General features: G+C 44.8%; 1 protein-coding gene and 1 pseudogene across 3 annotated transcripts in view; one reads left to right on the top strand and one right to left on the bottom strand.

Annotated features, from left to right (window-relative positions):
* Positions 1-9,615, bottom strand: part of uba3 (ubiquitin-like modifier activating enzyme 3) — a 68,362-nt gene extending 58,747 nt beyond the window's left edge. The window contains exons 1-4 of one of the 3 annotated variants that reach the window (XM_068051544.1): positions 9,576-9,615; positions 9,427-9,465; positions 7,999-8,119; positions 4,835-4,915 (exon numbers count right to left, since the gene is read on the bottom strand). In XM_068051544.1, coding sequence (XP_067907645.1) covers positions 4,835-4,915; positions 7,999-8,119; positions 9,427-9,465; positions 9,576-9,595 — 261 coding nt within the window. In that variant the 5' untranslated portion in view covers positions 9,596-9,615. Of the gene's footprint in view, positions 1-4,834; positions 4,916-7,998; positions 8,120-9,426; positions 9,466-9,504 lie in introns of all 3 variants that reach the window. The other 2 variants (XM_068051545.1, XM_068051546.1) reach the window with 2 other exon arrangements.
* Positions 9,616-17,712: 8,097 nt separating this feature from the next.
* Positions 17,713-17,843, top strand: LOC137380455 (U2 spliceosomal RNA; annotated as a pseudogene).
* Positions 17,844-26,481: the final 8,638 nt, after the last annotated feature.

The following is a 26,481-nucleotide window of genomic DNA, read 5'->3' as shown; positions in this document are numbered from 1 at the left end:
AAGGGGTCATGAAATATCTTTAGCAAACAGGGTTAAAGAAAATCCCAAAGCCTTTTATTCATATATAAGGAGAAAGAGGGTAACTAGAGAAAGGATTGGCCCACTAAAGGACAAAGGAGGAATGTTATGCTTGGACTCAGAGAAAATGGGTGAGATTCTAAACGAGTACTTTGTATCGGTATTCACCGAGGAGAGGGACATGACGGATGTTGAGGTTAGGAACAGATGTTTGATTACTCTAGGTCAAGTCGGCATAAGGAGGGAGGAAGTGTTGGGTATTCTAAAGGGCATTAAGGTGGACAAGTCCCCAGGTCCGGATGGGATCTATCCCAGGTTACTGAGGGAAGCGAGAGAGGAAATAGCTGGGGCCTTAACAGATATCTTTGCAGCATCCTTAAACACGGGTGAGGTCCCGGAGGACTGGAGAATTGCTAATGTTGTCCCCTTGTTTAAGAAGGGTAGCAGGGATAATCCAGGTAATTATAGACCGGTGAGCCTGACGTCAGTAGTAGGGAAGCTGCTGGAGAAGATACTGAGGGATAGGATCTATTCCCATTTGGAAGAAAATGGGCTTATCAGTGATAGGCAACATGGTTTTGTGCAGGGAAGGTCATGTCTTACCAACTTAATAGAATTCTTTGAGGAAGTGACAAAGTTGATTGATGAGGGAAGGGCTGTCGATGTCATATACATGGACTTCAGTAAGGCGTTTGATAAGGTTCCCCATGGCAGGCTGATGGAGAAAGTGAAGGCGCATGGGGTCCAAGGTGTACTAGCTAGATGGATAAAGAACTGGCTGGGCAACAGGAGACAGAGAGTAGCAGTAGAGGGGAGTTTCTCAAAATGGAGACGGGTGACCAGTGGTGTTCCACAGGGATCCGTGCTGGGCACAGGGATCCGTGCTGGGACCACTGTTGTTTGTGATATATATTAATGATTTGGAGGAAAGTATAGGTGGACTGATTAGCAAGTTTGCAGACGACACTAAGATTGGTGGAGTAGCAGATAGTGAACGGGACTGTCAGAGAATACAGTAGAATATAGATAGATTGGAGAGTTGGGCAGAGAAATGGCAGATGCAGTTCAATCAGGGCAAATGCGAGGTGATGCATTTTGGAAGATCCAATTCAAGAGTGAACTATACAGTAAATGGAAAAGTCCTGGGGAAAATTGATGTCCAGAGAGATTTGGGTGTTCAGGTCCACTGTTCCCTGAAGGTGGCAACGCAGGTAAATAGAGTGGTCAAGAAGGCATACGGCATGCTTTCCTTCATCGGACGGGGTATTGAGTACAAGAGTTGGCAGGTCATGTTACAGTTGTATAGGACTTTGGTTTGGCCACATTTGGAATACTGCGTGCAGTTCTGGTCGCCACATTACCAAAAGGATGTGGATGCTTTGGAGAGGGTGCAGAGGAGGTTCACCAGGATGTTGCCTGGTATGGAGGGCGCTAGCTATGAAGAGAGGTTGAGTAGATTAGGATTATTTTCATTAGAAAGACGGAGGTTGAGGGGGGACCTGATTGAGGTGTACAAAATCATGAGAGGTATAGACAGGGTGGATAGCAAGAGGCTTTTTCCCCAGAGTGGGGGATTCAATTACTAGAGGACACGAGTTCAAAGTGAAAGGGGAAAAGTTTAGGGGGGATATGCGTGGAAAGTTCTTTACGCAGAGGGTGGTGGGTGCCTGGAACGCGTTGCCAGCGGAGGTGGTAGATGCGGGCACGATGGCGTCTTTTAAGATGTATCTAGACAGATACATGAATGGGCAGGAAGAAAAGAGATACAGACCCTTAGAAAATAGGCAACATGTTTAGATAGAGGATCTGGATCGGCGCAGGCTTGGAGGACCGAAGGGCCTGTTCCTGTGCTGTAATTTTCTTTGTTCTTTGTACTATCCCAGTTTATATTCAGATAAAATCCCCCATTGTAACCACTCTATAATTCTTATAATTTCCTTGCAAATTTGTTCCTATATACCTTTACCACTAGTTGATGGCCTAAGAATACACCGAGCAGTGTAACTGCACCTTTTTTGTTCCTCAGCTCCAGCCAAATAGATTCTGTCCTTGACCCCTCTGAGACATCCTCTCTCTCCAGCACTTCAATGTTCTTCTTAATCAAAACTGCCACTGCTCCCCCTTTCCTATCTTTCCTGAACACAAGGAATATTTATTACCCAATCCTGCCCTTTTTTGAGCCAGGTCGCCGTTACCATCACAACATCATACCTCCACGTGGCTATCTGACCCTACTGCTCAACCTTGTTTACCATGCTCCACGCATTCACAGACATGCAAAGTAACTCTAATTTAGACATTACTTTCCCTCTTACTCTGACCCCACATCATACTTCACCATTTTCCAATATAGTGCAATCTCTCTCTCCCAATTTACTGTGCACCTTGGCGTTCCTCTCTTGTGTTATCTCCTTGTCTCCACACCCCTGCCAAGTTAGTTTAAACCCTCCCAAAACCACTAGCAAATTGCCCCGCAAGGAAATTTGTCCCAGCTCTGTTCAGGCGTAACACGTCCGGCATGTGCAGGTCCCAGCTCCTCCACAACTGGTCCCAGTGTCCCAGGAATCTAAAGCAATCCCTCCTGCACCATCTTTCCAGCCACGCATTCATCTGCTCTATCCTCCTATTTCTATACTCACTTGTGTGTGGTACCAGGAGTAATGCAGAGATTACTACTTTTGAGGTCCTGCTTGCTAATTTCTTACCTAGCTCCCTAAATTCTGACTGCAGGACGACATCCCTCTTCCTACTTCTGTCGTTGGTAACAATGTGGACCATGATCGCTGGCTGTTCACCCTTCTCCCTCAAGGTGCTCTGCAGCCGTTCAGTGGCATCCTTGACCATGGCACCAGGGAGGCAACATATCATCCTGGATTCAAATCTGCTGCTGCAGAAATGCCTGTCTGTTCCCCTATCGAATCTCCTATCACTATTGCTCTTCCAGTCTTCTTTCTGCCCTCCCACCCCCCCGGAGCTGAGCCAGCTGTGGTGCCATGGCGTTGGCTCTGGCTGCACTCCCCAAATGAGCCATCACTTTCCTCCGTATTCAGAACTGAATGCTGGTTGGCGAGTGAGACGCACTCAGGGGTCTCCTGCACTACCTGCCTGTTTCTTCTTGGCTGCCTGGAGGTCACCCATTCCCTCGCTCCCTGCATACACTTCAGCTGCAGGGTGACCACATCTATAAATGTGCTATCCACGAAGCTCTCAACCTTGTGGATGCGACGCAGTGACGCCAGTTGCTGCTCAAGTTCCGAAATCCAGAGCTCGAGCTGATGCAGCTGATGACAATTCCTGCACATCTGGATAGTCAGGACACAGGAAGTGCCTGGATTTCCCACATAGCACACGATGTGCACTCCAGAGGTCGGAGTAGCCCTGCCACTCCTCTATTAGTTAATAACCCTGGCTAGGAGTAACAAACCCGGCTACTACTAATACCCAAGTTGAGAGAAAAAAAAAGGGCAAAAAAAGGAAAAAGCTCACCAGCCAATCACTTATTTGCTTCCCACTGACATCACAGTTAATTTTCTTTAGACTGCAGTCAATCAGATCAGAATGCACACACTATCTATCTCTATAATACTCTGCCGCTCTGGCTCTGCTCCCTCACAGGCTCACTTTTTTTTGGTTCCGCACTGCAGCTACTCAACAAAGCTTCAACAGCCATACCCACTACCTCTACCACCTGGAAGAAAAAGGGCAGCAGGGGCAAAGAAACACCACCACCTGCAAGTTCCCCTCCAAGTCACACACCACCCTGACTTGGAAATATATTGCCACTCCCTCATCATCAGAATCGTGGAATTTCCTACTTAACAGAACCATGGGACTACCTTCACCACATGGACTGCAGTAGTTCATGGCAGCAACTCACCTCCACCTTCTCAAGGGCAGTTAGGGATGGGCAATAAAATACTGGCCTTGCCAGCGAAGGCCACATCCTATGAATGAAAAGGGAAGCATTACCGGCACCTGGGTCAGGACATAACAAACACTGCTGCAGACCTGAAGGTTGAACTCTAAAAACAAAGACTCAGCCAGCATGGTGACTGGCAGATTATCTGATTCCCCAAGCACTAATCCAGCTTCTTCTCCACTTTTAATTCTTGAAACTGCAGAAGTAAATACTTAGCAAATCAGATACTCTGTTCATCCTTCAGTTAAATTCACCATCTTGCTAACCATGCCAGTTCCTTTAACATCAGCACTTAATTGCTACAAATCCAAATGCTAATTGTTGTTTGTAAGTGAGGCTTACTGTTTGTAAAGTGTTTTCAAACTTTTGGCTAAATCATTGAAAAACATGAAATGACTGCCTTTCTTCTTGTACTCTAGACATTTTGAAGTGTGATGTCTATGTGACAGACTCAAAGCTTTTAAAGGAACGACATATGGCAAGTCAGAAGTTGTGCAGCTACTTGAGGGCATGAGTGACAGCACAAATGCCTAACTCTGCTGCTAAATGAAGCTATGTCTGTTTAAAGCCACAAACTCTAATTGCTTTAAAGTAGACACAAGTTGAGGTCAGAATTGAACTGCTGGTTGGAAAATACTTGTTATTTTAGGCTCCAGATCGACAACTAGCCTTTTAAATATTATTCGCATTTGTAATGTGCATCTGTGATGTGTGTGCTGGATGCAAGAAATCTCAATGCAATATAGATATACAGACAGATATATACAAGTTTGACTCCTTGTACAAAAAAAACTACGCGTCAAACGATGAGCTTATTTGGAAATACAAATTGCCACCCACATAATTTCAAAACTTTTATGCATAACCAAGAAAAATAAAATTTAAAAAATACATTACCAAATTTTTAAGGAGTTCACATCCTAAACCTCCTGCTCCAATAACTAGAACTTTGCAGGTCTCTAGAAGAAACTGGAGTGACTGCAGAAAGAAATACTATAGTTCAGTCAACATCACAGAAGGAAAAAAAAGAGAAAAATGAATTATATGCTTTTAAACAGATTTTCGATATGTTTTGACTCATATAAATTAATTCTACACCCACAGAAAGAATAAGCTATATAACTGGTAGGAATGACTTTCAAAATATTACTCAGCCTGGATTTTGCAGTCAGCAGCAAAACAAGGGTGCTTGTTGCTGACCTCGAAGAAAGTCTCGCTTAGAAATCCAACGATCTCTGCAACAAGGACTTTATCACTTTTGTCATGCAGTGGATTGTAACGTTCTTGAATGGGGATTCCTAGTGTGCAGCTGCAGTGATGTCATCAAGCTGTCCAGGCAGCCAATCACATTAAAGAATTCTCAATTGCAGCCAACTAGGAAATGAAAATCAAAAAATCAAATCACTTTTAAAAAATTCTGTTAGAGTGAAATAAAGATTGGGATATGGGGTGAAGGTAGAAGCTGAAATATCATGAAAAAAAATTTAAATTATTTAAATATCTAGTAATCAATCATAATGGAGACAGTAATAACACTCCATAAATACTGAAGAATTTTTTCAGGGCCTGATCTATTGTTCAGCAATAGTTGTTACTCAGATTACCGTGAAAAATTTACACCTGATTGAATAAAATGTAACTTTTTAAATGGGGTTTCTAACAGCAATGAGAGCAGAAAAGGGGAAGGTCTTGCCAAATTAACTGATCTGACTGATTGGTGGGGGGTGGGGGTGCAGTCTGCGACAGAGCAGTGAATGACAGACCACAACTCCAGGATTTCCATAATAAAACAAGAAATGCTGGAAATACTCAGCAGGTCTGGCAGCATCTGTGGAGAGAAAAGCAGAGTTAATGTTTCAGGTCAGTGACCCTTCTTCAGAACTTAGGATTTCCACTTTCATCTGCGCTTGTGCTAAATCTTGAAGTTTCAGTCAATTTGACAGAGGTAATGACCACGAACACTCACCGTTGCCCAAAAACTCCCCACAAAATCCAAGCCGTCATCTTTTAAAGAACAGCTCCTCTTTCCTAGTCTCTGTGCCCCTTTGCACACACATACAAGTGATGAAGAATATTTTACAGTAGATACACTACTCTTCTGGATTATGTGGTGCATTTTTTATGTAAAAGTGGTCCAGTAGGTGGGGAGAGAGAGATCATACAAACTTTCACAATTGGTAAATTATGCAAATTGAACTCCTGAAAATTCTGAAAGTAACTGTTAACCTTTAATTTGGATAATTTGAGTTAAAAGTTGTATGTTTGACTTCAAATCGGAATGGTTGTACTCTATCAGTTAAAGATTTATGATGGGGAACAGAGCACTTTACCAATCTTAGCACATTAAAATTCAGTTATGTAATATAGATTAGATGCTCTGTTAATGTGCTGTAAACACTAATTTTGGTAGAGGATTCAATACTGCACACCCAGGGCAAAAGTTCCATTACCAATATTTCTTGTGCCTAAGTAAATACAAAGCTAAATGCCAGTATATGCAAGTTTTCAAGTTGTGAATCCCTGTCCTCTAGAACTAGGTTGTGATTTCCTCAAATCATTCAACACAAAAGACTTCCAACAATCTACACTGGATTGAAAGCCAAATCCCATATGCAAAAGAGCAAAGCATAACTCAAGGACTAAATTACATGCTCTTGGTATTTTAGTTACTGTTGATGCTTAATTGCCAGTTATGGGTGTGGAGTACAGAGTTACTTCCTCATAACGATGGAAACTTAAGAGGGCAAATGAATCTGCATAACTTGCGTGCACTTCCCAACAAACCAACTACAAGCAGCTGTGACAAAGGCTTCATTATTTTTTATATAAAGGAAATCTCAGAGATGGGGTGTGTGCAGATTTTCAAAAGGCATTTGATAAATTGCAATGTAAACAGCTTTTGATAAGCTGAAGGCACATGGTACTAAATGGAGTACGGCAGTGTGAATAGGAAGTTGCTTATAGAACAAAAAATGGACAGTTGTGGTAATGTTTTGGACTGGAGGCATATAAAGTGGTTTATATTGAAGAGTAGTGACCCTTGGGGTATATCAGGAGATCGTCCATACCACTGCACACTGGAAGTCAAGACCAAGTGTAGTCTACAAATAAGGTAGAAGTTAAAGACTGGTGGATAATTTGACAACTAATTTAAGCACCCATTTTAAAGTCATTCATTCTATCTCTAATTTTACATAGTATTTCAGTTAATATATATATAACATTTCTAACTAAATAGAAAAACTATGGCAATTTGTGAATCTCAAAAGAAGTAGAGGAGCTGACAAGCTTCTCTGTAGTTGAGGCGAAGCAGCTGGGAACCGAGACATTACAATTCTACTACTGATGAAAAGCTGAAATTGCAGCGAGACAAGTTTACATGGACAGTTTCACAGTTAACATAGTATTCACAGCACAGAAACATCCTCGGTGCAACAGGTCCATGTTAGTGTTTATGCTCCACATGAGCCTCTTCCCACCCTACTTCATCTCACCCGATCAGTGTACTCTTTTTGTTTACTCGCTTGTGTGTTTATCTGGCTTCCCCTTAAATGCATCTATGCTAGTCACCTCAACTAATCTATGCGGTAGCAAGTTCCACATTCTAATCACCTGAATATAAATTCATGTGTTCACATTTACAAATGGAAGCTGACTGAAGTCTTAACAAAGATTTGTACACAAAATGTGAGCGCAATCACAAAGAAGGTAATTTAAACCTAACCCACCAACAGGAATTTGACCGAGTCAGACCAGCCACCCATTTGTATACCCCACCATAAAAATAGGGAAATATATTTAATTGAAGATGCAAACTTCAAGAGTTGATTGACTCCATATAATTTAGATCAAGTCAATAAACAAAAACAGCAAAATTGAGTGCTTCAGTTGCATAAGCTTGAGGTGTTACGTCAGACGGTTATCCAAATTTATGCAGCTATTGCATGAGTCACTAACATCAGGTATTTAGCTGCCACTGTGACCCAAGAACATGTAACAAAACAAAAAAAAATATAGCTGTAATCCAGCACCAAACTCTGATTTATAACAATGTTTCTCACTTCAGTACTTGGCTCAAAGTCAGGATGTGTGAATGGTCCTGAACGCTCAAGGAACTTCCTCACGTGATTCCAGCGACCTTCCCAGTCTCCAGTGTCCCCATACCCACCATCAACAGCCATTCTGCACAGAACACAATAAACTCAACTAGAAATTCAGTTTTCACAACACAACATAATTATTAGAAACATTAATGAAAACAACTAGTTGCCTTAGGTATCAACAGCAATAGTCATACATATATTTATTTTAAAAAGAGGTAGACAGACTGAATGACACCAATAGCTATATTTGCAATTTTGAATTAGAGGACCAGAGTTAAAAGCTCAGTCTCAAATTATACACAACTGAAGCATCTCTCAGATGGGGTAATTTTCACAGATCTCAACAAAATCATCAAGGACGAAATGGAATGAAAACTGACCTAAGAGTTCTTTCTTGGAATGATCATTAAAATTCACAAGCAACACTGACACCAGCCCAAAAAAGTGTCAATTTTGTACTGAATTTGCAACTTCCCCTATCCAACCTCCCAACCAAGGGTAGTCCTGATGTGCTGCAGAATAGGCTGGGGATGAAAGGAAATTCTAGTAAAAAAAAAAAATTAATTGATGGTAACTCTACAGATAGCAAAGGAGTATAAAATATCAGTAACTAAGCAATAGAGTTCTGGGGGTCCAAGACAACATAAAGGAGCAGGACAAAGTAAGGTACTGATTTTTTTCTATGCCTCAGGATGACATACAGAATCAAAGTCAGGCACATTCCCATAAAGAAGAAAACATATGGGATTGTTACCATAAACCATTTTCACAATGCCATTAGCAGGGGTCGACAAAGTCTCCTACTTTCCCAGTTCAGGAATAGCACATGAAGCAGAATTTTTTTGGAAAATGCTGGGAGAATTACAACTCTTGCATATTATAGAAGAGGAAATTATCTGGTGCTTAAAGCAACCCACACAAACCATTTTTAAAACATAAATATAACTTTAAATTTAAACCACAGCAATTTCTGAGATTTGTTGCAATCCAGAATTGCCCCAGTAAAATGTACACATCAATAACTGTTCCTACAGAAATGGTACAAACATAATTGGGAATTTATGTGGACAATTTGCTTCATGTGATCGTCAATTTAAGCCAAAAATTAAATGCTTAAAAACTGCCCTTTATGTTTCTAACATTTATTGCAAAAATAATCCTGCATTAAAGTGCATTTGGTAACGCCATCAGTTCCCCAGATTTCCTCTTTTTTAAAATATATTCCTATTCCTCCAAGCAGTTAGCTCCTGAGTTTAGGACGAATAAGGAGGATGCAGGTTGAGGCCGGACTGATCCCGCTGCTCGGAGCTGCAGTTTACAGTGAGCCCACAGCCTCAGACCTCGCGCAAGCAGAAACCAGGGCCGCTACATTCATTCAACACTAACTTGTCAGTGTGCTCTTCTATTTTCCTTCTTTTCTTCTCCCTAAAAAGAGAGAATAAAAGAAGGTTCAGACGTGCTCACCCAAGAGAAGAACGAGCAGAAGTCAATGTGAAAGTGGCCTAAACGGCCGGAGCTCACGCAGTGATACTCACGGCTCCGCTACATCCGCCATATTTTCCTTCTCCCATAACCCACCGCAGTCACGAGGCGGGAAGCTTGAACGTTCCAATGCTGCTAACCAATCAGATCCTCCCACAATGCCGCGCGGCCAGCACCTGGGGGCTATCCCGCGCTTGTGCGTGACGTCACCATTTGCCTCTGGACAGCCTCCAGGTTGGGATGGAACGTGCACTTTGTTTTACTGGATCAGGAAGGATGACACTGGCTTGTCTCAGGGTCAGCAAGCAAAAATCATCACAATAGGTGTCTCTTTTAGGGCGCCACTAATATCGATGGTCCAGTCAACCTAACATGATACCAAAATAAGCATCAAGTGCCACCAAAAACAAATCTTCATCTAAATCAGGATGCTGTTATTAATTGACAAGGCGCGCTTTACCCTCCTGTACCCACCAGTCACAGAAGGCATCATGCAACATGCATCTTTTCTCATCTAAGGAAATCCCAACTTCTCCGAACTTTCCACTTAACTGAACTCCCTCATCCCTGGTATCATCCTCATAACCCTCCTCTATACCCTATCCAGGGCCTTGACATCTGTCCTAAAATGTGGTGCCCAGCATTGTACACAATACTCCAGATGTGGCCTACCCAGTGATTTGTAAAGACTTAGCATGACTTCCTTGTTTTTGTATTCAATGTCCCTATTTACAAGGCCAAGTATCCCATGCCCTTTCTTAGCCACCATGTCAACTTGCCTTGCCAGCTTCAAAGATTTGTAAATATGCACCTTCCCTGCAAACCCACCAGGTCCCTCTGTACCTGTTTTCTCCAAAAATATACTTTATTCATAAAATTTGTAAAAATACATTACATAACAGTTCAAATTTGACATTACATAAAGTGCTATACAGATCAGTTCCTTTCAGTACAGTCCATGAGGTTCCTCACTACACTTACTACAGGTTATATTTACAATGTATATTCCATGTCAAACATTCTCTGGTGCATAAAGCCGGAGGGGTTTAACATGGATTCCAGCCTCTCGGTATACTATGGCAGAAGGGCCTTACACAGTGGCCTTTCCCCTTGAGCCTTTGTGGCAGTTGTGAGTCCCTCAGCACATAGCCCTGGACCTTGGAATGGGCCAGTCTGAAACACTCGGTCACGACAGCTCTTTGCACTGGACGACCAGCAAATTTCAGGCAGACCAAAGTGCGTCTTTCACCAAGTTGATGGTCCTCCAGCAGCAGCTGATGTTTATCTCAGTGTGTGTTACTGAGCTGCTCAGGATGAACCTCAACAAAAACCACTGCATTTCTTTCCAGACCTGCTTTACAAAGGCACATTCCAGAAGGAGGTGGCCTCCTTGAGGACAGTGTAGAGGTAGTGAGACTCCAGCATGCAGGAAGGATCTGACAGTGAGGGTCCTTCTTACCACCAACCAAGCTACGTGTTACTGCTTGTTTGAAAGAATGAGGCATTCTGTCAAATGAGTTTGACAGTCTGTTCAGGAACCATCCGACAGGATCCATCACCTCCTTTTCCCACAAGGCCTCAAGGACGTTACGTGCGGACCACTGCCTGATGTACGTGTAGTTAAATGTGGCTTCTTGTACAAACTTTTCCACGAGGGACAGGTGGTACGGAACGGTCCAACTGAATGGAGCGTTCTGCGGCAATGTGGCCAGACCCAACCTGCGCAACACCGGGATAAATACAACCACAGCACATAGTGACACTTGGTGTTTACGTACCAAAGGTCTACAGATATCTTGATGTAGCTACACACTAAGGCGACAATCAGGACGAGGGCCAAGTTGGATATTTTTTTTGCCCTTTATCTAGATGTTTGTACATCATGTCCCTGCGGACACAGTCCATTTTCGATATCCAGATAAAGTTGGCTCAGGTGACCACCACAGCACAGGAGCGGGGTATGGGTCAGACCTACGCCACATAGAGCAACAGCTAGAGTGCCTCGCACCTGATGACCAGGATCGTACCAGCAATGGAGAGTGAACGTCACTCCCACATGCCCAGTTTCTGTTTCACCTTGGCTATACGCTCCCTCCCATTTTTGGCACATCCCCCAGCCCCTCCAAATATATCCCCAGCACCTTCAAGTGGTCTATTCCCAAAGAACATGACCTCGCTCTTGCTGTGACTTACTTTGGCTTCCAAGGCCAGTTCGAATTGGTTGCCAATGCTCATCATTCTGCGAACCGACAGCGGATCTGAGCAGACGATGGCGACGTCGTCAATGTACGGGGAAACTTTGAAATGAGTGCCTCCGCAGTCTGGGATTGTCACCACTCTTATGCCCACATCCTTCCTGATGGACTTGGCAAAATGTTCGATACAGCACACAAACAAGTTAGGGAGAGAGTACAGCCCTACCTGACTCCTGATTTGATTGGAAAACTTTCCAAATCCTGCCATTGATTGAAACCGCTCTACTGATGTTTGCATAGAGCAGTTGGATCCAGTTGCCGATTCCCTCCCCAAACTCCATTTTCAACAGCATGTCCCCCCACCCCACCAAAATAGAACCATTTAGATCATGCTGCCTCTTTGTGTCATTTCTCTATGCATCACTTCACACTATCCACATTGCATCTGCCATGTGTCTATCCATTTTACCAGTCTGCCTATGTCCTCCTGAATTCTGCTACTATCATGCTCACTATTTCCTGCATTGCCAAGTTTTGTATCCTCTGCAACCTTCCAAATTGTACTCCATTTACTAAAGTCCAGATCATTTACATATAAGAGTCGTAATGCCGAACACTGGCAGGCCTCACTACTTACACCTCTCCAGTCAGAACAACGTCTGTTCACCACTACTTTCCATCTCCTATCCCTTAGCCAATCTTGTACCTAAGTTACTACCATCCCTTTCATACCATGCGCTTCTATTTTCTGAAAAAGTCTACTTTGAGGTACTTCATCAAATGCCTTTTGAAAGTCCATCAACCGCATTACCTTTAGAAACCCTGTCTATTATTTCATCAAAGAACTCATATTCGGTTAGTCAGACAAGATTTGCCCTTAACAAATCTGCGCCGACTGTCCCTTATTAACCAATCGTTCTCCAAGTGAGAATTAATTTTGTCCTTGATAGTGGTCATGGAAGTTTATTCACCACTGATGTTAGACTGCGTGGCTTGCAGTTACCAGGTTTATCTCTCTCTCCTTTTTTGAACAGATCTCTGACTTTTGCTTGGCTATCCCTTCCCCTACAAGCTGGCCCTATGAGCTGAGCAAATAAAAACAAGCAATGCTGGAAATACTTAGCAGGTCTGGCAGCATCTGTGGAGAGAAGCAGGGTTAATGTTTCAGGTCAGTAACCCTTCATCCGAACTATGAGCTGAGCAGTTGGTTTGAATAATTTGTCTGTGGGAGAGCATGTGTGAACTGGGCTCCCACTCAGAATTCCAGAAGTCATTCTTCATTATATGTTAAAGCAGTTTATACGATCAGCATTCACAGTGGAATTTCTAGATTAAAAGTCAAGCAGTTGTAAAGCACAGTTTCAATGTTTAGACAAACTAAAGTGCTAAGAATTCAAAAACTTAAAATACCCCAGTGTTGCAGCTATTTCCACTTCTGACCCCACTCTGCACAAACTGGCACATGTTAAAAGCACTAGATAAAAAGGTACATTGTAACTAAATCCAGTTGATTTGAAGGAATACATGAATTTGTGTTTGTGTACGAGGTTGGCACAAATATGCTGTAACCACCACCCTCCCACCACTCTCAGAATTATTCCTAGCTCATACCTGATATTGCAACTGCTCCAGTGGATGGAACTCTGCAGTGGGTGGGAGTTCATGATCTCACAAAATTATTGCAAACATTTTTGGCCAATCACTCAGAGCTGTTGCATCATCAGATCGGAGCTGGAAATGCGCTGAGAGACAGGATTAGGAGAAAAAATAACTTTGCCCCACAAATGTGGACATTGCCCTAAAACTGTTCACTATCCACATGAAATATAGATGACTGACATGTATGAGTAATTTATATCAGAAAACTTAACTGATCTTTCTCCTCTCTGCTCGGGGAGAGGAGAACAATTTTAGTGCCCCGCTGTTGCTCAGTTCAGTACATTCACTGCTACGTAAAGATTGTGCTTTCATCATTTGGGAAGCTCAAGAATCCCATTTAAAGTCTGTAAGGTAGTTTGAAAAAAATACTCCAAAAATATAGCACTATGTTAACCTGTAGGGGGAGATATATTACAGTTAACCAAAGTAATTAATTTTAAGGCCCAATAAGTGAGATTCGTATGATAAGTATTTAACCATAACAAATTTTTAAATCTGCTTTTGTTCACAGTGATTAATCCCCAAGAACAAAACTGGTAAAAATAAATGTTGTTGGACAATTACAGAAAATGGAAAGTTTGAACATTAAAGCCTAGAAATTAATCTGTACAATATTAGGATATTTGTATATTATTACTTTTGTAGGGGAGACTGGCATAAGGACTGGACAACATATGTCAGCCAAGAGCGACGTCTCAATTCATTCCATCTTCGCTGCCTCCGGAGAATACTTGGCATCAGGTGGCAGGACCGTATCTCCAACACAGAAGTCCTCGGGGCGTCCAACATCCCCAGCTTATGCACACTACTGAGTCAGCGGTACTTGAGATGGCTTGGCCATGTGAGCTGCATGGAAGATGGCAGGATCCCCAAAGACACATTGTACAGCGAGCTCGCCACTGGTATCAGACCCACCGGCCGTCCATGTCTCCGCTTTAAAGACGTCTGCAGACGCGACATGAAATCCTGTGACATTGATCACAAGTCGTGGGAGTCAGTTGCCAGCGTTCGCCACAGCTGGCGGGCAGCCATAAAGACGGGGCTAAAGTGTGGCGAGTTGAAGAGACTTAGTAGTTGGCAGGAAAAAAGACAGAGGCGCAAGGGGAGAGCCAACTGTGTAACAGCCCGACAAACAAATTTCTCTGCAGCACCTGTGGAAGAGCCTGTCACTCTAGAACTGGCCTTTATAGCCACTCCAGGCGCTGCTTCACAAACCACTGACCACCTCCAGCGCTTATCCATTATCTCTCGAGATAAGGAGGACAAAGATGAAGGGGAGACTGGCATAAGGAACCATGGGATACTTGGCATACCTTAGGTGCCTGTAACTTGAGAAAGCTTGCCTGCTAGACATACGAATTATATGAATACCTAATCAGAAGGTAGTGAGCTCAAGAGGGAGACACCTGAATCCTATGAATAGCCTAAGAATCCTATGAATAGGGTAATCAAGAAGTTGAGGTGAATAATATAACCAAGGCAGGATGAGATCAGGGAAGGCAATAGATGAGAGATGATGTAATTAAGAATCAGTTCATCAAGTAAACCGCCTATATTACTGTATAAAATGACTACTGGAACAATGTACTAGCAGAATGCCTACAATCATTCGTGAGAATAGGACTTTGCCTTGCATGCTCATAAATAAAGATCGCTCATTTGTACAAGACATCTGACTCTTGAAGTATTTTTGGGTACTGGGGCAAGCCCTCACCCCTTACATTTGGTGTAGTTGGCAGGATACACCACATCGGGACCGCATCAGTGAGAAGACCAATCAAGGGGTGAGCACCTCTTGTTTTACCACCCATAGTTAGGAAAGGTTTACCTCACAGTCGTGAGACTGGTACTTTAAGTGGGTATCAAAGAACCAACACCTGGAGACTCAAGTGCCGAGCAATCAAAGCGCACGCCAGAGTAGTAGGTTGTGAACTGAGAGAACTGGGAAGACAGCCGCGCTGAGAAAGCCGAAATGCAGAACCACATAGTAGGTGAAGCCATGCAGGGGATTTAGAGGAATCCCAAAGGCCATTACCATGCAGGAGACTGCGCTGAGAGAGACCGCGAAGCAGACCTTCACAAGAGGTAGAGCTACGCAGGGGATTTAAAGGGCATCCTGCAGGTCAATACTGCCCAGGGGATTTAAAGGGTATCCCGCAGGGCAATACCGCTTGGGCAGCTCACACTCTGACAGAATGACCAGTAGTGCATAAGGCCTAGATTGGGGACTGGAGGGGGTCTCTTAGCAGGTTTATAGCAGATGAATATGAAAATTTGACCAATAAAATGAAAAAAGGTGGGTGGAAATCTAATGACCCCCAGAAGCATAAAGAGCATGGTGGAAGGGCCAAAAGAAGGGTCGGAAGGATAAGGCAATTATGATCATAATCAATTCTTATGTGGGAATCTGCTGGCGAGTCCACAAACATTCCCAAAAGCAGAAACAACTGAACAGCCAGTCGAGAAACAAGTCCTGAGATAGAAACAAGTTTCAGGAAACGATTGGTAGCAATTACATTGGAAGTACCACAGTAGTCTAGAATGCTGCTGAAAGAACAAAAGGGCAACTTGTGTATGTGTATGTTTATGTTGGTGTTTGGTCTCTTTGTGTGTTTTTAAGTTGTTGAATGGTAAATGTGAATGTGAAGCATCTGAGTGAAGTTGTATTAAATTGGTGTAAGTTAAAAGAAGAAGCGACGATAAAGATGAGTGTTTACGTTATTAGAAAGCATTGCTTTCTAACTTGCTTTGTTTGGTGGTAGTGAAATGTATAGGGTGGGTCCAGGTTGTACAAATTTCGGACGACCCTGTCAGTGAGGCAGAAGAGTAGATGCAGGGGTCCACATGTAAAGACAGACAAATGAGAGCAGTCTAACTGTTGGCTTATCAGGCTAAGTGTAAGCAGCAGGAGGAAAAGTGTAGACAGTCGTAGTTAGAATTGAGGTAAATTAAGGAAAGAGAAGGAAGATAGGTGTGCCATTGTTGACAGGACAAAGAGTCAATTACAAAAAGAAAGGGATAAACGAGGGGAGGAATGACCCAGACATATAGAAGAGACAGGTCAGTGGGCTGGAAAGTGGAGTTCCTGAAGGCATATTGTAAGGATGCATCAAGTGATAGGGAAAAGAGGGAGGCGGACGAGAGATTGTTGAAGCAGAGGTGTGGCAAAGCTGAGCAGCAGCGAGACTATGTTAAGGTTTTGCAGTCAGAGTGCGAGACCAGGATAGACCATGCATTAAGCTCAGGGATTTACTCAGCCCTACCAGAGGAAGGGAGAATGGCTCGAGGCACCTGGGACAAGATGAAGACTTGGGTAACTAGAGCTATGGGCCTCAGAAAAGGGTACTCGGCTAGTTCAGAATACTCGTCAAAGAATGACTGTGAAAGGCTGCTGCATAATCTCTTGGAGTTTGTCTGCTTTGTGAGAGTTTATCTTTTTTTCCTTTAGTTTATAATTATAGTTGTTGCAAGACATTTGAAGAAGGGAGAATTGGGATCATTGACATAATTGATTTATTTCTGTTTCCCTTCATTTAAACACACGTGCTACCCTTTTCTGTGGGTGTGTGTGGATTTATTTATTTTATTTGGGTGCATGATGTTTGTGTACTTGAATCTGTGATTTTTTCAGTGCGATTTTAAAACTAAGACATACTGGCACAAACTACTGGGGATGAAGCTCCAGTTTGTTTCCAAAATAAAGATAAGTCCGGAGCCATGTAGAACTCTCAGAAACCCAGTTTTAGCCTTTCAAACTTTTGCAGCAAGTTAAAGAAGACGCAATTCAAATGTGGTTAAGTAGGGAACATCAGAACTTGGAAGTTATTCTAAAGGACAGGGAAAAGTTGCCAGGAGTAGTGGATCAAGTGATTGTTAGGGCCCTACTCGCAAAACCAGGCTTCACACCTCACTGGCAAGGACCTTACGAGGTCCCAATGACCAGCAATACTTGAATGTGTGGATGTTGAAGGGAAGGCCGGTGAAAACACTGGATACAGATCAAGGAGCATGGAAATGCAAAGAATAATAAGGACTAACTGGTGAAGACCGGCGTCTGCTATGTTCTGTCATTACAGGATCATGAAAACTGCAGTACTGCTGATGTGTCTGGCAACCACGAGCGCTGAAGTAACCAAGTCGGTTGACTGGGGGACCCAACAAGGCCTGTTCTATAACCACTTGAGTGTGATCAGGCACGTGGAACGTTAAATGTGACGGTTAACAAACTAGCATGCCTAAGGAGTAGCTCAGGGCAGTTGGGAATGGGGAACAGCAGTGCCTGAGATTGCAAAGCATTACAATGGAGGTTTCCTCTATACTGAAAGCAGTCATGCATAAATCTTCTCGGCCTTTTGGCTAAGATCAAGTGTAGTATCTGTTCTTATCAGTACTTACTTGGCAGAGGAGAAACCATGATCAGTGGCTTTTGATCCTGGGTAGGCTTTGAGTAAAATGGCTATAACCAATCTTCGAGCTTCAGGCCAGGGAGTGCATAACACCATTCGGGTGGTGGTGAAGGACAAGGAAGGAGATGCACCGGTCGATTGCACCTTCTTCATCAAGAAAATTCTCATCGATTGCTGCGGATTCCAAGCTATGGACATCTTCTGCCTGCAGGATTTCCCCAGCAGTGGATACTTTGACGTGACATTCCGGAACGTGGCGGGATGCATGAAGTTCCTGAAGGTGTTCAAGGAGAAAGGGAACCTGGCGCCGCTGTCGATCCTCACAGCGGAGCCGCTCTTCACGCTTCTGTCACAACGTGACCAGTTGGTGACAATTCACCTCTACAACCCCCATGTTCCTGTGGTGGATGTACTCACCTTTCTCGCCAAGTACGTTGAGGGGGCCGGCAGCAGCACTGATGTCAAGGACACTTTTGGGATTTGGACCAGCAAGCGGCAGGTCAAGGTGACCTTGAAGGTCGATGCCAGTGGAGCCATCATCTACCCTCCCTCCAGCTTCGCTATCAGGGGAAGTCGAGGGTTCTTGGTCTACGCTGGGCAGCCCAGAGTTGCACCTGTGGCAAATCTGGTCACGTGGCAGCTAACTACAGCACGGTTGTCTGCAAGAACTGCAAAAAGGAAGGCCATCAGTCCAAGGGCTGTAAGCGGAGTAAGTGTTGCAACTTGTGCGGTGCGGCAGGCCACCTCTACAAAACCTGCCCCAAACGTTGCCTCAGTTATGCTCAGGCGGCAAGGTCCAAGGAAAGGCCGGGGGAAAGAACGACAAAGGCGTCCGGGTGCTGGAAAGGAGACAAGCAACCTTCTCCACAGTGAGGAATGTCTACCTGAGAAGGAGAAGAAAGGGCAGGCAGCTGAAACCAGCAACCCAGCATCTACCGTGCGCCTGAAAACCCCTCCTTCACAGACAGAATCAATGGAGGAGGAGGCAGCAGATGGACAAACAGGTCAGTGGCAAGTGGTACAAAGGTAAACCACAAAGAAAAAACCTCCAAAAGCGGAACAGGCCACCACCCAAACCAGTGGCAAGAGGAGGCTACCTTCTGAGACAGACTACAGAAGCTCCTCGTCACTGGACGAGGAAGTGCCAGAACGATGGCAGCTTCAAAAGAAGCGGCAGAACTCAAAGGAGCTGGAAGATAATGCCCCCAGCCCCTGGCGTGCCCCAAACCCAAAGCGCCACACCTAGCGTCATGGCCAGCGCATCCCAGCTCCGGGACACCAAGAGCAAAGACACGTCTGGCGCACTCCAGCTCCGGGAAGCCGGGAGCAGTGATATTTTCGAGGAGGAACAGAGGGCAACAGCAGAGGACAGACCATTCCTTGCTGCCTACAAGACTCCCCCCCACCCCCCCGATGTCACCCCAGCGGAACAAACCCTGCATGAAAAACCAGGAGGGGTTTCTGAGCCCAACGAACGTGAAACAGCTTGCGTACACTATGGGTATGCAGGAACATCCCGAAGGACTGGGACTAGCAAGGACAAATGGTGTGGGAAGCAACAACTAACTTTTAAAAAAATGGGTATAAGGATTGCTTCAATTAATGTGCGTAGCATTAAATCCACTACGCGATGTGTTTCAACCTTGGATTACCTCACCAAGGCAAAGCCAACCTACTGTTTCTACAGGAGTGTGGAATACACCTCAGCACCTAAAGGCACTGGTTGCGATGGTGGTCCCACGGGCCAGGTAGGGGGTAATGATTGCCGTTCATCCGGCCTGGGTATTCTGCTGCAGGGAGATAACTTCACCATCTCCGAAGTTAAGGAGGTGGTGGGCGGTCGCTTCCTCGTAGCAGATATAATGTACAACAATGCACTGTGTACACCCCGGTTCAATGCAGCGAGCTGCTGACCATCTTCCAGCAGCTCCCACTGCTGCTGGCGATGTCCAGGCTGGTCATCCTAGGCGGTGACTTCAACTGCATCACCGATGCGGCTGGACGATCCAGCAGAGATGACAGCAAATTGGACGCTACGTCCAGATTCCTAATAGAACCAGTAAAAGATGCCAAACTGCACGATGTCTTTAGCAAACCTGCAGACGGAGTGCAGCATAGATACACCTGGTCAAGAACGGATGGGTCTGCCCGTTCCAGGATTGACTTCCTGTTTGTGTTCCGTGCTGTCAAGGTCAGATCCACTGACGTCAAGTCGGTGTTCTTCTCCGACCATTGCCTCTTACTGGCCGACTGTCACTTAGTGGACGACCAGTGCGCTGGCAGGCGGATATGGAAGCTCAATGCTACACTGCTAACCCCAGAGAACGTTGAGGAACTCAAAAGGGATTACAAAGGTTGGAGGACCGTGAGACCCCTCTTTCAGTCTCCAGTTCACTGGTGGGAAGCGATCAAGGAGACCATCAAGAGGTTCTTTATCTTCAAAGGTGTTCAGAGGGCGAGAGAGAGATAGAGGGATCTGTCCCCACTCCAGAAAAGTATGAAAAATCTGCTCTGGCTGCAGTCGATGGGGTTGAGGTCAAGGAGTATCTCCATGAGGTGAAGAGCCAGCAGGCCTCGCTCTTTGCCACGGAGGCCTCCAAGATCATCCTCCGGTCCAGAGTCCGCTCCATTGAGCAGGATGACACGTGCTCGCGTTACTTCTTCCAAAAGGTACACACAGAGAGCTCTGTTATCAGCAGCCTGAAGGAAGAGGATGGCTCGGTAACGTCTTCGCAGTCCAACATACTAAGGATCAGCAAATCCTTTTATGGTGGGCTGTATGACGCGAAGCCCACAGACAGCAGAGCCTCCCAGTCCTTCCGTCATCTGTCATAGAGGTCTTAGATGACGGCAGGAGGGAGAGACTGGACAAGCCGCTAACTCTGGATGAGCTGACAAAGGCCGTCAAGTCCTTCGAGACGAGTAAAACTCTCGGAAGCGATGGCTTACCGGTTGAGTTGTATTCAGCCCTGTGGGACTGGGTCGGCCCAGACCTGCTGGAAGTAGACGAGAGTATGCTTCTAGCCAGCAGCATGTCAGAATCCATGAGGAAAGGCATCATCAACCTCATCTACAAGTGGAAGGGGGAGAGAGGGCAGAAATCAGAAATTGGCGGCCCATCTCACTGCTTAATGTTGACTGCAAGATTCTGTCCAAAGTCATAGCCAGTCGAGTCAAGTCTGCTCTGGAGTTGGTGATTCACCCCGATCAGACCTGTACTGTACCCGGCAGGAAGATCTCAGATAGTCTCGTGCTACTTAGGGATATGACCGCCTATGTGCGGGACAGGAGGGTGGATACCTGCCTCATCAGCCTGGACCAGGAGAAGGCTTTTGACAGGATATTGCACACCTACATGATGGACGTGCTTTCCAAAATGGGGTTTGGGGAGGGAATCTGCAATTGGATCAAACTGCTCTACACAAACATCAGTAGCGCAGTCTCAATCAATGGGTGGGAATCAGAAAGTTTCCCGATCCAATCTGGAGTCAGACAGGGCTGTCCTCTCTCCCCTGTCTTGTTTGTTTGCTGTATTGAACCCTTTGCTGAGTCTATTAGGAAGGATGCGAGCATAAGAGGGGTGACAATCCCAGGCAGTGGAGGCACTCAGGTTAAAACCTCCCTGTACATGGATGACGTCGCCGTCTTCTGTTGGACCCGCTGTCTGTGTGCAGACTGATGAGCATCTGCGACCAGTTCAAACTGGCTTCAGGAGCCAAAGTTAACCACGGCAAGAGTGAGGCCATGTTCTTTGGGAACTGGGCTAACCGATCCTTTGTCCTCTTCACCGTCAGGTTAGACTACCTGAAGGTGCTGGGGATATGGTTCGGAAGGGCCGGGATGTGCACCAAAACCTGGGAGGAGCAAGTAGCCAGGGTACAACACAAGCTGAGCATGTGGGAGCAGCGATCTCTTTCCATTGTGGGTAAGAACCTGGTCATCAGGTGCGAGGCGCTCACGTTGTTGCTGTACGTGGCGCAGGTCTGGCCCATACCCCACTCCTGTGCTGTGGCGGTCACCCGAGCCATGTGGGGATCCAAAATGGACCGGGTACGGAGGGACACGATGTTCAAACCTCTGGATAAGGGCAGGAAAAATGTACCCAACGTGGCCCTCATCCTGATGACTACCTTCGTGTGCGGCTGCATCAAGCTGTGTGTAGACATCCAGTATGCAAACTCCAAGTGTCACTACGTGCTGAGGTTCTATCTGTCCCAGTGTTGCGAAGGATGGGCCTGGTCACATTGCTGCGGAATGCTCCATCCAGTTGGACTGTGCCGTACCGCCTATCCTTTGTGGAAAAGTTTCTGCGGAAAAACACCATTGACCACCAATCCATCAGGCAGTGGTCTGCACGGAATGTCCTCAAGGCCCTGCGGGAAAAGTAGATGGTGGATCCTGTCGGATGGTTCCCCGAGCAGACCGCCAAAGTCATTTGGCGGAATGCCTCATCACCAGAACTTTCAAACGAGCACCAAGATGTAGCTTGGCTGGTGGTGAGAAGAGCCCTCCCCATCAGATCTTTCCTGCACGCCCGAAGTCTCACCCCTTCCGCACAATGCCCTCGAAGTGGCTGTGGTGGGGAAGAGACGGTTGCCCACCTCCTTCTGGAATGTGTCTTTGCAAAGCAGGTGTGGAAAGAGATGCAGTGGTTTTTGTCGAGGTTCATCCCAAGCAGCTCTGTAACACAGGAGTCTGTGCTCTATGGGCTGTACCCAGGGACGCACACCGAGATAAACATCAACTGCTGCTGGAGGACTATCAATTCGGTGAAAGACGCCCTTTGGTCTTCCCAAAACGTGCTGGTCTTCCAGCGCAAAGAGTTGTCCACGACCGAATGTTGCAGACTGGCTCAATGGGGAAAGACCACTGTGTAAGGTCCCCCCACCAAGCTGAACGGAGGGGCTGGATCCATGGAAAACCCCTCGAACTGTATCAGGAAAATTTTCATTTGCTGTAAAATGTATATGGCATGAAAAATGAAATGGAAGGGTTGTGAGGCAACTCACTCCTGTATTGAAGGAAACTGATCTCCTTTGCTCTGTTTGTATTTTTTGACTTGTTTTTTGGAACTGGTTTGTCATGTATTTTTTCCAGATTTTTGTGAATAAAGTATATTTTGGAAATTAAAAAAAAGAAAACGTCATGCATAAACCTAGCGTCAGTATTATACACTGTAGTTCTAAGTTTATAACCCCTATTCTTTCTGTCTGCAGTTGCTTGTTGGATTAAGTTTATTCAAGTTATTCGTTATTAAATTGTCTAACCAACGTGAATGTTGACTGCAGGGTCCCATTTTGGGTAATCTGTTCATTATTTGTATCCTGAACAAGAGAGAGGGCCTTAGACTCCAGTAAGTGTACATGAGCACATTGGCTAGCTTCGTGGCTGAACTGCACCAAAAGATTCACTGATTCAATTGTAACTCTTAATTTAAAAAAAAAATTTAATTGCCAGAATAATTGTGTAGAGCCAGTCAGTATTTATTAATGAAGTACAGCTGTTAGCTATAATTAGCTTGCTGACTTCTAAATCATATTGAGCAAAGCAATGTTTAAATGGAATTTTAAGTTAGATTTGAATTTAACCAACATGCCTAGCAAAACACTAAAGAACCAGGGACATCCAAACCCTTCTCGGGGTAGAGAATACAGGGATCATGGGAGATAGCAAATGGCCAAAGTACTACCTCATACCCAAATACACGACCCAGACAGATTCCCTCCTTGTGGGATCTCGCTGGCTAGATGTAGAGAATAATGTTGTCTGTCCTCACCCATAGGGATAGGGACGAGAGCCGCGCATGGTTTTAATACCACCCTAAACTGTACCCTTGAAATTTCAAGTGCCTGCCATAAACCGACGCAGGTGGCAGGCACACTGTGGAGAAGGGGAATACTGCGTGACCACCAGCGAACCTTAATACCAGTACGGTAACATCCACTGCCCAGTCATCAATTTGAGTTTCTGCTTCCACCCCTGGGCCCCAACGACAATAGCACATTTGGAGATAACTCACATCCAGCCTCCCCAAAGGGAGTGGATGAGCATAACCGATGATATAATGGAGGACTCGTTGAGATACCTGCCTCCCGAGGGAAAGTGAATCCCTAAACTGCTGGAACATCTACTCAAGGTGAGGGAAGTGGCCCGAACAGCAATGAAGCAGTATCAGGGAATCCAACAGGAGGTCCAGCAACTGGGAGAGGATGTGGTCACCGAACTGGAGGACGCATCATGTTGGGAGATGGTTTGGGACTGGAGTATTAGGGTGGACGCTCAACCCTGGATTAGAATTGATTCCCATGTACTGGTAGTGGTGTAGTTGCTAATTGCTATCAGACTTATGGTTGAATGTTGTATCCTGGCACCTAAATTGAGATGTCAGACGTAATTTAGAAAATGTAACCATGCAAATCTAACCACCTGTTTGGCCAACAGTGATGGAGCAAGGAGCACTTAGCGTTAGTTGGCCATCTTGCGAGTGGCCAAGGGCCAAAAGTGGGAACTGAAGTGGTGTCTCCGGGGAGTACTGCAGGCTTGACTAAAATTGCTGTAATTTATGTAGCATAATACAAAGTATCAATCGCAGATGAAGCCTGGTCACTAGGACACAGGTGAGGTGGTAAGAGGATGCTAGGGAAGGATCCGAAGCTCATCGAAACCAGTAGGATCCCCAGATTATTTGATGGGCAGAGGATCCTGCAGTAATGGCTACCTTGCGCCAGGTGCTGGCCAAGGGCCCAAAGGGGGGTCTGTAGGGGAGACTGGCATAGGGAACCATGGGATACTTGGCGTAACTTAGGTCCCTATAACTTGAGAAAGCTTGCCTGCTAGACACACGAATTATATGAACACCTAATCAGAAGGTAACGAGCTCAGGAGGGAGACACCCGAATCCTATGACTAGCCTAAGAATCCTATGAATAGAGTAATCAAGAGGTTGACGAGGTGAATAATATAACCAAGGCAGGATGAGGTCAGGGAAAGCAATAGATGAAAGATGATGTAATTAAGAAACAGTTTATCAAGTAAACCTCCTGTAAAACTGAATAAAATGAATACTGGAACAATGTACTAGCAGAATGCCTATAATCATTCATGAGAGTAGGACTTCTCCTTGCATGCTCATAACAAAAGATCACTCGTTTGTACAAGACATCCGACTCTCGAGGCGTTTTTGGGTACTAGGGCAAGCCCTCACCCTTACACTTTGCTATTTTAATAGTGTCATTAACCTGTTAAAGATGGATGAGTTAACAATTCTGTTAAAGTAGAGGACAAGTGTGTGATAAGCATTAGTGTGCTAATATTGCATACAGTAGGATAATAGGAATAGCTAGACAAAAACACAAAGTTCATTTTGTTTCCACAGATTGGTTTTGAGTACTCCCCGCTTCAAGCACAAGCTGGACAAGATGAAATAGCTTGTCATGGTCTACATTATCTAGTCCCTCTAGAATCCGAAAAACAGCAATCACATCATCGCTCAACCTTCTCTTTTCCAGTGAGAACATGCCCACCAGCCAACCTTCTGTTGACCTTCCCTTTTGTTTTTTTAAACCACAAAGTTCATCAATCTCCATATGACTCAATGTCCAGAATTCAACTACATGTTCTTTAAGGCATATTTTACAAAAGAAACAGAAGCCATCTTGTAACAACAGGCAGATAGTGAAGGGTAGTGAGATTGTGGAAAACAGAAGGTCTAATGGGTCAGGGTGGAGTGGTCAAGGAAGTGGTCAGAGATCTAGACTTTGAAATTAGCGATGCTGTGAAAAATTGAGGTCAAATGGATGACTGAAGACAAGGTTGGTAAGCTTGATTGAGGTTAGGAAAAGACAAACTACAGTAGAGGGGGCTAGGAATATTTAGGTATAGATTGAAATCACTGAGGTTGTGGAATCATTTGGGAGAAGAAAAGAGACAGCAAGCCAGTGTAGGGCTCAGGAATATGGTAAATGATGAAGATTTTGATTGGGATAGGGGTGGGGGGGAAATTGAAAAACATAAGTGCCCGGAACGGAAATGTGCCAGAAAAATAGAGAGGCCAAGCTACTGCTTGGCATTTAGGGCTATGCTGCTTCCATGGTAGTTTGGATGGGAGAAATGGTGGAATGTATGGCCAGGTGGGGAGAGCTTCAGCCAGAGGATAAGAATCATTGTTTGTAAGCCATGTTTCTGTTAGTGGCAGGATATCAACAGATTTACTTTAGATTGTGAATGTCAAGGGCCTTTTTCATAAGGGAGAGGGACAATGATTGTTTATCTACCAGTGGATAAGAGGAGTTAGTAGCTGAAGAGGTGCAGTGGATGAACAGGAGCTTAGAGAAGTTAACCCTCAAAGAGCACAAAGAGCTAGATGATTGCCAAGGCTGAAAGGTAAGACAATTTGAGTTGATACTCTGGGAGAGATAATGATTGGTGCTAATGTGGGCACAGCACAAGATAGGTACAGAGGGGAGGCTATGGACTCCTTCTAAAAGGGTTTGAGACAAGAATGTGGTGAGAGAAAATAGGTTGGGGAAATTGTATATGGTCAAAGACTGAGGAAGACATATCCCTTGATTCCCCGAGACCAAAAATCTGTCGATCCCAGCCTTAAATGTATTGAACGATGGAGCATCCACAACCCTCTGGGGTAGAGAATTCCAAAGATTCACAACCCTTTGAGTGAAGTAATTTCTCCTCATCTTAGT

The sequence above is a fragment of the Heterodontus francisci genome, chromosome 19, assembly GCF_036365525.1.
Source record: "Heterodontus francisci isolate sHetFra1 chromosome 19, sHetFra1.hap1, whole genome shotgun sequence".
Classification (NCBI taxonomy): domain Eukaryota; kingdom Metazoa; phylum Chordata; class Chondrichthyes; order Heterodontiformes; family Heterodontidae; genus Heterodontus; species Heterodontus francisci.
This window is presented reverse-complemented; position numbering and strand designations above follow the sequence as displayed.